This window comes from Rhinopithecus bieti, unplaced genomic scaffold (genome assembly GCF_001698545.2).
Source record: "Rhinopithecus bieti isolate Rb0 unplaced genomic scaffold, ASM169854v2 scaffold_12667, whole genome shotgun sequence".
NCBI classification, from domain to species: Eukaryota; Metazoa; Chordata; class Mammalia; order Primates; family Cercopithecidae; genus Rhinopithecus; species Rhinopithecus bieti.
The window spans coordinates 365,473-380,334 of NW_016807256.1; the positions used below are offsets into that span (position 1 = coordinate 365,473).

Here is a 14,862-nt window from a genome sequence, read left to right on the forward strand (position 1 = left end):
AAAAAAAAAAAAAAAAAAAAAAAAAATAGCCTCTGGAGATTTCCATTTCTCTCCAGTAACAGCCAATGGGTAACCCAGACATCAGGAGTTTGATGGCTGGTACCAGTGGACTCCCTGACACCTTGGAGTAGGCACTGTCACTGCCTCACAGCTGAGCAAACTGACTTGGGTCCCATAGCTGGGAAGGGCTCACCTGGGATTTGCACCCAATTCCTTTGGTCCCCAAGACCCTCACTGCCTCACGGGCCCTCAGTGCCACTAAGGAATGCCATTAGCTAGTCAGGAGCCAGCATGTGCCAAGCTGAAAAACAGGCTGATGGGAGAGGTGCAGGATGAACTGCAGGTGTGTCAGGCCGGGATGCCTGCCTGGTATCCTGAGGGCACGGGTGCTCTTGGGAGAGGGGTCTCTAGGAGGAAGTTGATGTGCCCCTCACAGGTGGGGTTTTGTTTTGTTGAGACAAGGTCTCATTCTGTCACCTGGGCTGGAGCACAGTGGTGTGATCATGGCTCACTGCATCCTTGACCTCTCCAGGTCGAGTAGCTGGCAGTACAGGCGCATGCCACCACACCCAGCCAATTTTTCTGTAGACAGGGTCTCGCCATGTTGCCCAGATTGGTCTCAGACTCCTGACCTCAGGTGATCCTCCCACCTCGGCCTCACAAAGTGTGGGGATTACAGGTGTGTGCCACCACACCTGGCCATGGGCGTGTATTTTCCCAATATCCCATGAAGGCGCAGCACACTGGAAGCAAGGTGGTGTGGTCAGGGTGTGGAGTGTGGAGGGGCTGAGCCCAGACAGTTGCACACCGCATGGGCAGGGTGGGGGAACTTGCTGTGCCTGAGGGCGGCGCAGGGAAACCCCTCTGCGTGCAGACTGGGCCCGGGGCTTCCAACACAGGAGCTATAATGGAGACCAGGCTGGCTGTCTCCCCATGGAGCCTGTGGGGCCACCTGGGGATGAGTTGGCCAAGCCCACTGCCCTCACCAGAACCAGGAGAGAGACACTGGGAAGGTGGACACAGGGTTCTGTGGGGACCAGACAGAGGGCTTCATTGGGAGGAAGGAGGGGAGTTCTGGACCAAAGCCTGCCCCTTTCCCGCCTGGTGCCTCTGCTGGCCAGGCAGACAAGGGGACGCTGGGCCCCCAGCTCTCCCAGTCGGGGGAAGGCACAATAACGCAAGCCGACAGCCTCAGGTCCTGTGATGTTTATTGAAGGCAGCAAGGGCAGGGCTGGGGTGCCGCCCTCAGGCCTGGATGTGGCTCTTTGCGCTGAAGGCCAGGTAGTAGATCACGATACCAATCGCCGCAGCCAGCACCTCAGTGGACACCCAGGGCCCGTTCCAAGTGCCCTGAAAAAAAGGAGATCACAAGCCAGCTCAGGTGGGTATAGGCAAGCAGAGCAGCCAGCGCTGGTCACTCTCCACCAGGGGAACCAAGACATGCTGGCCAATCACGGCCCAGCAGCGGAGCCGGGGCTGTGGAGAGGATGAGAACCTTCACTCAGCCCAACAACTCCAAAAAGGAGGACAGACCAGGCCACTCACCCGATGGTCCACGCTGACTGTGAACAGGGGCGGGATGATGGAAATGTCCTCGTTATTCCTCTGAGCCTGCAAGGGAGGTGCCAGGGTCAGGGGTGCCCAGCGTGCGGGGGTGGGAAGGGGAGTGGAAAGAGATAGGAACGCTGGCCAGAGCCCCAGAAAAGGAAAGGAGAGAAATGGGCGAGAGACACTGAGAAGGAGACAGGATCACAGAAAGGCCACCCAGCTCAGGACTCGCTGCCAGCGCCTCCCAACCCGGCCCATCCTGCTCCCCAGGGACAGGGGAGCCCAGTGGGCTGCGGGAGCCCTCACCTTCCTGAGGAGGCTGTAGGACTCCTCGTCGAAGAATCTGACTTCATAGGTGCCTGCGTGGGCGCTCTTGTGGTCCAGGCTCCAGGACACCTGGGTTGGGTGTGTTGAGCAGGGTGTGGGCAGAGTAGACACGGAAGGGCCACCCTGCCCACCAGTGCCCACACCACAGCACTCCAGCAGCCAGAGCCCACAGCCCCTGGCCCTGGTTGACCGGCCACCCCTGGGGCTTCAGGTCATACCCGGGAGCAGGGAGCCCCGTGGCAAGGGAACCCTCGGCCCTCACCTGGTAACGCCCCACGTCCTGGCCTCGGGTGACAGGGAACTGTTTTCCAGCGACGTCAGCATAGAGAGCCATGTTCTAGGTGGAGACAAAGGCAGGGTCACCTTCTGCCCTCTCTGGGTGTAGGCAGAGGAACCCTGTGCGCTGCTCACACGGCCTGCAGATGGGTAGGCTAGGCCCAGTTGGGGGCTGCAGTGTCCCTGGCAGGAGGTTCCAGGTAACACTCACCAACCCTGTGACTGGCCCTCTGCGTCGGTCTTCACTACGGAGGCACAAGGCCAGATCCCCATGGTCGGACCTAACTGGACGCACAGGAATTCTGCTGACTGTGAGCAAGGGCGGGATGATCAAAAGGGCCGAGTGATTTTCCTGAGTCTACAAGGGAGGTGCTGCGCTCAGGGCTGCCCAGTGGGCTGCCCAAGGGGTGCTTTACCCTAAGAGGGCCATACCCAAAAAAAAGGCCCCATTTCCTTCTTTGGACTTTTGGGAACGTAGGTCAGGGGCCAAGGCCAAGGCTCTTCAATCTTGAAGTTAAAACACCCGAAACCCTGTCTCTACCAAAAAATACAAAACTTAGCTGGGCATGGTGGTGAGCACCTGTCATCCCAACTACTCAGGAGACTGAGGGGAGAATCTCTTGAACCCGGGAGGCGGAGGCTGCAATGAGCCAAGATCGTGCCAATGCACTCCAGCCGGGGCAACAGAGTGAGACCCTATCTCAAAACAAACAAAAAACAAAAACAAAGACCAAACACCCACACAGACAAACTGGCCAATGGCAACCAGGGTGGGCTGCCCTTTCTCCCGGTTCAGATACTCATTCGGGAAACAGGTTGTGAGCCCAGTGTTACCTCGTGTAGGCACAGCACACAAAGCAGGTGAGGAAGGTGACCTGTCAACACTGGCTAGGATCTGGCATTGCCGTGCCCCGATCTCTCCGGCACCCCAAGAGTTGGAATCTCTGTCGACATGGGTCCCCCATCAACTGGCAGTAAGGAGCTCCCCCCACCCGCCCTCTTGTCTGAGACCCCACTGTCTCACCTGGACCCTGTTCTTGCATGTCAGGGAGATCTCCACAATAAAGACAGTCTCGGTGGAAATGACAGCGTCAGAAGTGGTGTAGTAGGAAGGGGTGATCTGGGGCTCCAGGCAGGCCTCAGCTGCAAGGAAGAGGGAGAGATGCTTGGGTAAGGCCAGCTCGAGTATCCCAGTCTGAGGGCAGGATGGCCGGGCCCTGCCTCACAACACCGATCAGCTGGGGACGCACGGGATCCTCCCGCCCCTTCCAGGTGGGATCCAGACAGATCCAAGTGCTCGGTCACAAATGCAGTGGCAAGGTAGGTGGGATGGCTGTGAAAGCAGACTGGAGAGGGGCAAGGCCGGCTTTCTGGAGGTGTGCAGGAAGAGCGAACGCGTGTGCTGGTGGCAGGTGGGCGCTGGATTCACTGGACAATACATGCCAACGCTTAGACCTATGACACGGAGGCCAGGGGGCCAGGCCAGCCTCAATTCAGAACCACAAACGGCCTGGACGAGTTACTGAAGGCATCCTCAGCAGAGACATCGGGGGTAGGGGCTGCAGGCAGGCAATGCACTGGGGCTTTCGAGATGAGAAAGGGTCTCTGCCCCTGGCCAGTTGACAGAAGGCCAAGACTGGCCCCAGCGTCTCCTGAGGAAGCAAACGGGAGAGACTCTGGTTCCACAAGCACAACTTGTTAGCTGTGAGAGAAAGGACCCTGTCTTAGCCTTCTCCATAACCACAGAGGCCCACAGGAAAGATAGGCTGCCGCCTACATCAGACGGTGTGAAACAAACGCTCCCCAAAATGGGAACGTTCTCAGTCACCAGCTGTCCAACTGTGATGCCCTGGCAGAATGACGGCTTCAGCAGAGGACGCCAGAGAAGGCTCTGGGTCTGGACCACAGGAGGCAGATCCCTAGAACAGCGTGCAGGCCATTCTCATGGGCCAGATGCTACCAGCCCTTCTGTGTCCCGCCTAAGTTGGGCCTGCTTCCTGTGGCGCAGGGGAGCCCCCGAAGGGTTTTATGCCAGGCTTGTCCTCCGGATAAGTCCCTGGCTATAACTCAGGGAATTCCTGAGGAGCAGACAAGAGGGTGCGGGCAGGGAGGCCAGTTAGACTGGCAAAACGTTGCAGGCAGCAAGGCTACTGGCCTAAAGGACGGCAGAAAAGGGAATGTGCAGAAAGCCACCCCTGTCCAGTCCTGGCCCCCGGGCCCGGGACTGGCTGCTGCAGCCACCTCCTAAACACACTCTGGAGCCTCAGACCCTCATGAACGCAAATCGACGGGACCCCTGGTCGGCTCTGCCGAAAACTTTGGTAAGGGTAAGGCAGGGCCCTCCGGAAAAGCCAGTCTTCGGCCTGGCACTCAAGGTCCTGCGCACCTTTGGCTCCCCATCTAACTCGCCCCGTTCTTGCTCCCTCTCCTCACTGAGGTCCCTTCCTAGCTCATGTGGCTCCTCCAGCCCTGCGATCGCTCAGCGCTACAAAGCTTCGTTCTGGTCCGACCCCGCAGGGAGCGGGAGCGGGGACATGTGTCACGTTCCGTGCTGGAGCTGGGGGCCAGGCGCACGGTGGAGGCTCCGGGACTCCTCTTCGTATGGGCAGACAAGGAAAAGCCTGGCTGCCGGTAAATGTGCCCGAGGTGCTTTGGTCCCCGCGTCCCAAGGCCGCCTGCCTCTCGGAAGAAGGCCCGGCCCTCAGCGACGGACCCCGAAAGGCCAGACCCCCGCATCCCTCCTCCCCGCAACACCACGTGGGGTGGGTCAGCGGCTCGCCAGAAAGAAGCCCCGACTGGGCCGCTACCTGAGCAGCGGGAGAGGCTGGACAGCAGGAGCAGCGCCAGGGCGCCGAGATATGCCATCGCCGCCATCGCCTCTTCTCTGCCTAGAGGAAAAGAAAACGAGCTCCCATGAACACGAGGGGCAAACGAGGAAGAGCGACGCGTAAGTGACAGCGGCAGCCAATCGTGCACCAAAGGGCCGGGCCGGTATTGTGACGTCTCTGGCAGCACTGACGTGGCCCCTCCCCGAGCCAGGGGCCCAGCTGGTCGCGAACCCCCCTCAACATGGCGGCAGCGGCGCTCTAGGCGCCGGAAGGGGGCGTGGGAATCGGTGAGACCGCGCGCGTGCGCAGTACCGGGCCCGCGCCGGTCCCCGAAACTTCGCACCCCGTCGAACTCTCGCGAGAGCGGTGTCTGCGTGTCGGGACGTGCGGAGGCTGTCACTTTCCGTCATGGCGCTGAAGGTAGCGACGGTCGCCGGCGGCGCTGCGAAGGCAGTGCTCAGGCCAGCCCTTCTCTGCCGTCCCTGGGAGGTGAGCAGGGAAAGGGCCACCGGACCGCGGCAGCGCTCGCGGGGGAGCGGTGGGGTAGCCGCTCCCGAAGCAGTCTGGAGTCCGATTGGCTAGGAGAGGGCTGCGCGCCGGGGTTGATTGGCCGCCTCCGCCGTCACTGAGGGGATTGGCCGAAATTGGCCCTGGGCCGGCTCCCCCAGGGCGTCTGCATCGGGTGGCGAGGGGGCTCCGGACGGGCCGGGAGAGTGAGCCACGGCGGCTGTCACCTCCTTACTGTCCTTGAAGGAGCCTTCTGACGCAGTCACTCACGTATCCCGGCCTGCCTTTCTCAAACCGCTTCGGGAATCCGGTTCCGGGACTCAAATATCTCCACGGGTTCCCGTCTCGTTGACCAGTTTGCCACCTGTCCCCGTGGCAAAGAACCGGACTTTGCTAGTCATACCCCATCCTCCCACAGTCTTAGAGCCCCAGATGCCTTCCCCCCGAGGCGCCTGGAGTGGGAAGGAGCTAGGGTTTCTGAGGCTGCGGGGGTTTTGCTTCTGCTTTTCTCGGTCTGCGGTCTTGCGTATTCAGGTCTGAGTCCTCTTTCCTTACACTTATTTAAGAAGAGGTTAATTTAGGTTCTAGGTGGGCTGGAAACCATCTGAAGCAGCTGTGAGCCAGCACCTGGCCCTGATGGGTAAGAGGTTTGACTTCTAGGCCATGCTCCCCCACTGACCCAGTGCGTGACCTTAGGCCAGTTTCTCCTCTCTGTGGGTTCCAGTTTCCCCTTTGGAACCCGGAGGGGAGACTTCATGTTCTCAAAGGATCCTGTCAACTCTGACTTTCCAGAACTCCGTGACTTTGTTGCCACTCCCCAGGGACACCTCTACTTGCTGTGTTTTCTCCTTCTGACATCTGGGGGAGGTGCTTGTGCCTAATGAAATTCTCTTGACGATGCCGACTTCTCCCACCTTGCTGCTGAAAGGACGGCAGCATATAGTGGCTTTCCAGAGGCTCTGATGGCTCTAGCAACTGGGCTCCTGTAGGCTGTCGGTGAAGACATGTGCCTCCTCTTTGACCTTCCCGTGTGTGTGCTTGTGTGTGCGTTGGGGTGGGAGTAGGGGACAGTGAACGATGGGTAGCTGGGCAGTGCCTTGCCCTGAGACTGATTGTCCTGGGTATGGGAACCCTTACAGAGGAACCCCAGGTCTTGGATCCCACTGATTTGGACGCCATGGGAGAACATGCAGCCGCCATTGGCACATGGTCCGACAGAAATGTGCCAAAGAGAGAAGCCTCAGCAGGCATAAGATGTAGGCTGTGGATGTTCTTTCTTTCTGTGGAACTATGAAAGGGTGATGGGAGAGCGGGAGGTGTGTGCATATTGCATCCTGCCTCACACCTGGCTCCTTTGATTGGTGGCTTCACAGGGAAGTCAGGGCACAAGGCAGAGCCTTTGCGACCTCCTGAAGGAAAGTGCCTGCATCTGTACAGTACGGTCAGGGAAGTCCATCTGGAGCGCTCTCTGGGTCTTTTGCCAAAGTCCAAAGGAACACCTGGCACAGGGACCGGGTGACGGAGAGGTTCAGCCCTGGTGGTGATGTTGCCATCTGTGAGGGAGGTCCATGCCCTCAGGAGATTGGCTTGCTGCTGCAGCTGAAGCCCAGGAGGAACTACTGCTCGGAGCTGCAGGGGTCCACCTGTGACCCCCCAGGGACACCAGCCTTGAACTCTGACCTGAGGTGCCAGTGGGGTAAAGGGGCAGGCGTGCTATGTAGCACTAGCTACTGTGAGCAACTCACACACCTCCTCTCGCCTAATCTTTCCAACAGTCACGGAAAGTAGGTACCTCCATTCTGTGAATTTCAAATGAGGCCATGAAGCCATCTTGAGAGGAGTGGATGGTGGATTTGGACCGAGGCCTTCCTAGTCTCCAGTTCTTTCTTCATTTTCTGAGGTGCTTGTTCACTCGGGAAATGTTCCTTATGTCCTAGCTCTGGGCCAGGTGCTGTGCTGGGTCCTAGGGTGACAGTATTGGACCAGACTGACTTGGCCCCTCCTCTCGGGCTCAGGGGTTGAGGAGGGAGCAATGCAGTGACGACCTAGGGAAGGGAGTAAGTAGGACCTTAGGATCCCAGCTCAGTAGCCTTAGGGTATCAGGGAGAGCTCCCTGGAGGAAGGTCCATCGAAGCCACCTTCTGCGTGCTTACAAGAGCCCCCAAATAAGATGATTTCAGATGCTGACGAGCGCTAGAGAGAAGACAGAAAAGTCCCAACTGTGCCTGTGGTTGCAGATCCAGGTGCCACACAGATCAGCTGAGCTCCACTCGGGGCTGTGGTCCTTGTGGTCACCCTCTCCTAGCCCCTGGCTTGGACTGATGAGTGGTACATCTGCACTGCCAGCGCTTGGGCAAGTGGGCCCCTTGCGAATGCCGGCCAGATACACACAGACAGGGAGAGGTCAGACTCCACCTGAGCCTTCTGGACTTCTAGCAGGAAGGCATGGCTCTTTGGCCAATGGCTGTGATGCTTCTGCCATTGGCTGGAACAGTTTGCTCCTGTCTGGTGGTCAAGTGGCAGGACATCCCCAAGTAACGGGGAAGACCTTGGCTCTGCCACCATCTCAGGTGTGTTCCTAGGTGGGGCTTCTTCCAGGACAGCAGGTCACTTGGCACCTGGCACATTTGGCTTAGGCAGCTTTGGCTCTGAAGCTGTCCGGCATTTCCAGGCAGGGCGTTGGGGACATTTGGCATCCAGTGGTCTTTTCCGAAGGCCTTCCTAGAGTTGGGTTTCTGTTAGCAACCTTCCAGAAATGGCTGGATGTCCCTACACATTTGTTTTCAGTTTCTAACACCGCAGGGCCATTCCCCAGGGGGCCAACAGTACTTGTCTCAGGGAGGCTGAAGGCTGGGTACTACCTTCTTATCTCCCTATTCTGCGTTTTCCGTAGCGACCACATGCCGCTTTTGTAATAAGGAAAAGTGCTCAGCGAAGTGATAACATGACTGTTGTCATGGATCTGTGCTTTTTCGTAATGGTTTCTCTGCTGTACCAGGGTTAGTTTGCCAATTTTCGCATGTTACAAGCATCGCTGAGCAGGAATAACTGGCCAAGAAAATAATCAGAAGCAAAAAAGAGAAGGGAGGGCAGGGACACGCCTTTTAAGAAATTTTCCGAGGCCGGGCGCGGTGGCTCACGCCTGTAATCCCAGCACTTTGGGAGGCCGAGACGGTGGAATCACAAGGTCAGAGATTCGAGACCATCCTGGCCTAAACAGTGAAACTCGTCTCTACTAAGAAATACAAAAAATAGCCAAGGCGCGGTGGGCGGGTGCCTGTAGTCCCAGCTACTCGGAGGCTGAGGCAGGAGAATGGCGTAAACCCGAGAGGCGGAGCTTGCCGTGAGCTGAGATCCGGCCACTGCACTCAGCCTGGGCGCAGAGCGAGACCTCCCGTCTCAAAAAAAAAAAAAAAAAAAAGAATAAATAAATAAATAAATAAATTTTCCGAAGAGCCGAAGGAGGCAGGAGGCTGGAGTGCCTTCTGCTTTCCGGGTGTTCCAGCGGGTCGGCCCTGGGGACAGAGGCTTCGGAGCTAATTGTCTATTGTGCCCCTGGCAGTGGGCCATGCTGCACAGACAGGGGACCCGCCAGGGCACAGTGGGGACGGTCCGTTTTTCCTTCTAGCTTGGCTTTCTGGGCTGGACATCAAACCAACCTCTGGTGTTTGGTCTCTGCCAGGTTCTAGGTGCCCACGAGGTCCCCTCGAGGAGCATCTCTTCAGTAAGTACCTGCCCGTGCCCACGCATGTGTCTGTCTCCATGTGGCTGCAGTCGTACGCGTGTGCGCACGGCCTGTGTCCTGTCTTCTGAGATGCGGTCCCCACGGGTTACCCACCCCTCTTCTGGGAGTTGTACTGGCCAGCATCCCCCCGGGAAAAGGCCCCACTTTCCTGGTCACAGCTTTGCTCTTGGAACCTTGGCTAATTATGTCTTCTTCCTTTCTCCTCCTTTCTAGCAACAAACAATTGTGAGTATTCTTCTTCTCTGCCTGTTAGGTTTGGGGGGCTCTTAGTTGCTTTGGGGTTGACTAAATTCCAGGTGGGGTTGGGCTGCTGCTGACTCAGGAGTCCTGGATGAGCAGCCCTGTCTGGGACGGGGCTGCCCCAAGTTGGCACCTTGTGACGGGGTGGCCTGTGGAGTCAGCGCCAATGGGAAGAAGGGAACTAGCTGGAGCCCATGGGGGCCGAGCTGGAGGCATGTGGGATCCCCAAAGGCCCACCTTCACTCTCTGCCTCCCACAGCCTCCATCAGCTAAGTATGGCGGGCGGCACACAGTGACCATGATCCCAGGGGATGGCATTGGGCCGGAGCTCATGCTGCATGTCAAGTCCGTCTTCAGGTATGGAGCTCCTGGGTACCCGCATTGTCCTCAGCCAGGGGGCCCTGAGGACTTTGTGCCAAGAGGGGCATTGCGCCCAGAAGCACTTGGTGAGGCCATGGCAGGACTACCTGTAAGCCCAGGCCTTGCGTCGCATGGCCTGTGATGGCGCCAGGCTGGCCTGGGCTTGGGGAAGGTGGCACCAGTCCTGCCACAGTGTGCATTGTGGAGTTCAAGCACATCCCCATCAGTTGGTGAAAGTGGGCCCAGTCCCTTCTCAGTTAGAGCCAGATCAGGGCAGGTAGCAACAGGAGAGTGGTAGCCTGGGCAGGCTTCCTGGAGGAGGTGCGGGGAGGGCCTGGGCCAGCCTCCCTGACCCTGCTCTCCCTCAGGCACGCATGTGTACCAGTGGACTTTGAAGAGGTGCACGTGAGTTCCAACGCTGATGAAGATGACATTCGCAATGCCATCATGGCCATCCGCCGGAACCGTGTGGCCCTGAAGGGTGAGCTCCAGGGCCAGGGGCCAGGATGGGGCCCTAGGTGTGATTTCTTTCTTCCTTCCTTCCTTTCTTTCTTGCTTGCTTTCTTGCTTGCTTTCTTGTTTGTTTTCTTGCTTGTTTTCTTGCTTGTTTGCTTTCTTGTTTTCTTTTCTTTTTTTTTTGAGACAGAGTCTTGCTCTGTCTTCCAGGCTGGAGCGCAGTGGCGGGATCTTGGCTCACTGCAAGCTCTACCTCCTGGGTTCGCACCATTCTCCTGCCTCAGCCTCCCGAGCGGCTGGGACTACAGACGCCCGCCATCACGCCCGGCTAATTTTTTTTGTGTTTTCAGTAGAGACAGAGGTTCACCGTGTTAGCCAGGATGGTCTCAATCTCCTGACCTTGTGATCCACCCGCCTCAGCCTCCCAAAAGTGCTAGGATTACAGGCGTGAGCCACCACGCCCGGCTGCTTTCTTGTTTTCTTTCTTGCTTTTTTCTTTCTTTTTTTTTTTTTTTTTTTGAGACGGAGGTCTTGCTCTGTCGCCAGGCTGGAGTGCAGTGCTGGATCTCAGCTCATGGCAAGCTCCGCCTCCCGGGTTTATGCCATTCTTCCTGCCTCAGCCTCCCTAGAACTGGACTACAGGCGCCCGCCACCTCGGGCCCGGCTAATTTTTTGTATCTTTACTATCAGTAAGGACGGGGTTTCACTTGTGTTGCCAGGATGGTCTCGATCTCCTGACCTCGTGATCCCACCCGTCTCGGCCTCCCGCTGGGATTACAGGCTTGAGCCACCGTGCCCGGCCTCTTGCTTTTTTTTCTGAGATGGAGTCTCGCTCTGTTGCCCAGGATGTAGTGCAGTGGTGCAATCTCGGCTCAGTGCAGCCTCTGCCTTCCAGTTTCAAGCAATTCTCCTGCCTCAGCCTCCCGAGTAGCTGAGATTACAGGCATGTGCCACCACGCCCAGCTGATTTTTGTATTTTCAGTACCTGACCTAGTGATCCACCCACCTCAGCCTCCCAAAGTGCTGGGATTACGGGCGTGAGCCATCACGCCCAGCCTGCATGATTTCTTTTACCTCCCTCTGAGCTGACTCTTGTGGGGTCCCACGGCTCTGATTTCAGGGCTTGTCTGACTAGAGAGGACCCTTGTGCTTGGAGACTGGGTGAACGCCTCCTCGGGCCTGTTTGCGCTATGATGCTGGTATTCGAGTGGGAGCAGCTGTGTGTGCGTCTGTCCAGTGACAGGCTCCCTGACGGGCTCCCTCCCAGCCCTCCTTCCTTCTTGAGACAGTCATCTCTGCTGGGGTCAGCTTTGACCCTCAACGTCTTTCTTCACAAACCAGGTATCACAGAGATGTAGTTCTGACCCTCTGCCTGGTGCTTCGGCTGCAGCCAGCCTGGGGGTGGATGGCACAGCCCAGGCAGGGATTCTCGGGGCTTCGCTTGAGGTTCTTAAACTGCTTCCATCGCTCATTTTGCACACTCAGCCCATTACCTGTACTGTGTGAGGAGCGTGTGAGCAAAAATGAGCCCGGGAGGAGCCCAGGCCCTGGCAGTCAAGTGGAGGGGCCTTCGTGCCAGCCACAGGGGAGCCCTGCACTCAGTGGAGCGATCTGGACGGGGTGGCGCTCACCAGCAGGTGGCCTCTGTTTGGCACCCTCTGACTGCTGTCTCCAGCGGCCACCAGCCTCTGCTTCCCTTACTCCAGGTGTCCTGGGTCGTAGGGCAGGGCCCGGCCAATCCGTGGCCTTCTCCAGGCAGCCCCTGCCTGCCTCTGAGTGTGGTGCCTTGACGTGGGGTCCTGGCAGTAACACCACCAAGGCCACCTTGCTAGCTCCAGCCTGGCCGGCCAGCCTGTTAGTAAAGACTGGTCACTTTCTGTTGCTCCAGAGCCTGGACAGGGAATGGCATGGCCGCCTGGCCGGTTGCCAGCCTTTATTCATTTATTGACTTGTTCATTCCACCGCTCAGTGGTTATTCATGGAGCACCTGCTCCACCAGGCACCCTTCGAGATCCCTGAGCATATAGCCTTGTGGGGCTTAGACTGGGAGTTGCATTCTATTGTTCCATTCAGCATTTTTGCTCCCCAAGTCTTCTCCTGACCCTGGCAGACTTCAGCTGCCCTACTGAAGTGGGGTGGGGATGGGCAGTGCCACTAAGCCTGTGTTGTGTTTTGCAGGCAACATTGAAACCAACCATAACCTGCCACCGTCGCACAAATCTCGAAACAACATCCTTCGGTGAGATCCGGGTGTGCGGGCTGGGGGCTCGGTGGGGCTAAGGTGGGGTGAGCCAGCGGAGTCTGGCTCCAGTCAGCCACCTGTCAGGCCTAGCAGCCTCTTTCTCTGTCCCCTCCCAGCACCAGCCTGGACCTCTATGCCAACGTCATTCACTGTAAGAGCCTGCCAGGCGTGGTGACCCGGCACAAGGACATAGACATCCTCATTGTCCGGGAGAACACAGAGGGCGAGTATAGCAGCCTGGAGCATGAGGTGTGCATGGGCGGCCCAGGATGAGCCCCCCTAGGGTCAAGATTAAGGGGAGAGCTTAAGGAACCAGGGACAGGTGTACCCTCAGAGGGCAGGGGCTGTGCCCGAGGGAGAAGTCAGAAATACGCAGCTGGGGTGCTTCCCACTGTGGCCCCGTCACACCAGCTTGTTTGGCCAGTGCCGCTCTTCAGTAGCACATGGGTCTCTTCTCCCCATCCCCTCCTCAGAGCGTGGCGGGAGTGGTGGAGAGCCTGAAGATCATCACCAAGGCCAAGTCCCTGCGCATTGCCGAGTACGCCTTCAAGCTGGCGCAGGAGAGCGGGCGCAAGAAAGTGACGGCCGTGCACAAGGCCAACATCATGTATGCCCCCTGTCCCCTGACCCCTCTGAGAGTAGTCCAGAAGCAGCTGCAGTGGCCTGCTTGGGCCTGTTCTCAGGGATTTGTGGTCCAAAAGCCCAGCTAGCCACCGAGGGGCCACCCCAGGCGAGTGCCCTGTTGCCCTCGAGGCATTGCCAGAGCCCACACTTAGGGGAGGTAGGGTGGGATTCTGTCCGTTTTGCTGGTGAGGGACAGGTTAGAATTCAGACCCCAGCCTCCTGGGGCCTCTGCATGCCCCATGCCTCCGGCTGACTTGCGATGGCCAAGCTGGTGTCCTGTTCCTAACCCCTCACCAGGAAACTGGGCGATGGGCTTTTCCTCCAGTGCTGCAGGGAGGTGGCAGCCCGCTACCCCCAGATCACCTTCGAGAACATGATTGTGGACAACACCACCATGCAGGTATTAGCCTGCCCAGTGCTATCCCCCCCTGCCCTGGGTACCCTGGTCTTCTGTCACCCATGCTCCCAAATCTGCCCCTCAGCCAGCCCCCTCTTTGTCCCGTAGCTGGTGTCCCGACCCCAGCAATTTGATGTCATGGTGATGCCCAATCTCTATGGCAACATTGTCAACAACGTCTGCGCAGGACTGGTTGGGGGCCCAGGCCTTGTGGCTGGGGCCAACTATGGCCATGTGTACGCAGTGTTTGAAACGGTGAGTACTGGGGGCAGGGGTGCAGCTTGCCGCCTTTTTCCGGTTCACAGACTTACTGAGGCACACTCATCCCATCAGGTTCGCCCGTTCAAAGTGCATGATTTAGTAGTTTTTTGGATATCCAGGGTTGTACTGCCATCACCACCATGTCATTCCAGAACGTTTTCACCACCCCACGAGGAAAGCCTGTCCCCATAAGCTGTCTGTTCCCACACCCTCCCCCGGCCCCTGGCACCTGCTGGTGGGCTTTTGTCCCTATGGAGTGGCCTCTTCTGGACACGTCACAGGAGCAGAGTCACCATCCTTCTGCCCTCCACCCACTCTCCTTCGTCTTGCCTCCCCAGGCTACGAGGAACACCGGCAAGAGTATCGCCAATAAGAACATCGCCAACCCCACGGCCACCCTGCTGGCCAGCTGCATGATGCTCGACCACCTCAAGTGAGTGGTTCCCGGTGCCCCGCGAGCCCCTGGCCAGCCCTCCGGGCCCCAGGGACTGAAGCCTGGCTGTCCCGTCCTCTAGGCTGCACTCCTATGCCACTTCCATCCGTAAGGCTGTCCTGGCGTCCATGGACAATGAGAATGTGAGGTTCCCCTTGCACCCTACCCTGCTGCCCCACGCAGTCTCCCCCTGCAGCCTCCTGTAGCCCACCTCATGCACTGACCGTGGTCCCCAGGGGAGGGTGGTAATGGATCCCACACCACCTTCTGGCCCTTAGCTGGTGCCACTCCCCTCCTGTGGCAGTCCCAGCCCTGCACGCCACAGGAGACAGTGGGTAGCCCTGGGCCACCTGTACAGCGGGGAATGGCAGGGCCTGGCGTGTGCCAAGCCTGCCTGTGTCCTACAGATGCACACTCCAGACATTGGGGGCCAGGGCACAACATCTGAAGCCATCCAGGACATTATCCGCCACATCCGCGTCATCAATGGCCGGGCCGTGGAGGCCTAGGCTGGCCCTGGGACCTTCTTGGTTTGCTCCTTGGATTCTCCTTCCCACCCCAGCACCCCAGCCAGCCTGGTAGGCAGAGCCCAGAATAAAGCAGCTTCTGCCTAGACTT

At 58.3% G+C, this 14,862-nt stretch overlaps 2 protein-coding genes across 3 annotated transcripts; one reads left to right on the top strand and one right to left on the bottom strand.

Moving 5' to 3' along the window:
- Positions 1–1,186: 1,186 nt before the first annotated feature.
- Positions 1,187–5,210, bottom strand: SSR4 (signal sequence receptor subunit 4). The gene is made up of 6 exons (XM_017880776.1): positions 4,959–5,210; positions 3,176–3,294; positions 2,138–2,212; positions 1,855–1,944; positions 1,546–1,611; positions 1,187–1,350 (listed from the first exon to the last, which is right to left on the bottom strand). The coding sequence occupies exons 1-6, from the start codon at positions 5,023–5,025 to the stop codon at positions 1,246–1,248; spliced, it is 522 nt and encodes a 173-aa protein (XP_017736265.1). The 5' UTR covers positions 5,026–5,210; the 3' UTR covers positions 1,187–1,245.
- IDH3G (isocitrate dehydrogenase (NAD(+)) 3 non-catalytic subunit gamma) lies at positions 5,190–14,859 on the top strand. Of its 2 annotated transcripts, none has more exons than XM_017880774.1 (13): positions 5,190–5,468; positions 9,169–9,210; positions 9,445–9,456; positions 9,731–9,828; positions 10,200–10,312; positions 12,466–12,526; positions 12,646–12,778; positions 13,003–13,136; positions 13,451–13,553; positions 13,659–13,805; positions 14,150–14,244; positions 14,327–14,387; positions 14,652–14,859. In XM_017880774.1, exons 1-13 carry the CDS (start codon positions 5,388–5,390, stop codon positions 14,751–14,753), a joined length of 1,182 nt encoding a protein of 393 aa, XP_017736263.1. In that variant the 5' UTR covers positions 5,190–5,387; the 3' UTR covers positions 14,754–14,859. The 2 variants fall into 2 exon arrangements, with proteins under 2 accessions (XP_017736263.1, XP_017736262.1); XM_017880773.1 differs by having other exon boundaries at positions 5,215–5,468; positions 9,115–9,210.
- Positions 14,860–14,862: the final 3 nt, after the last annotated feature.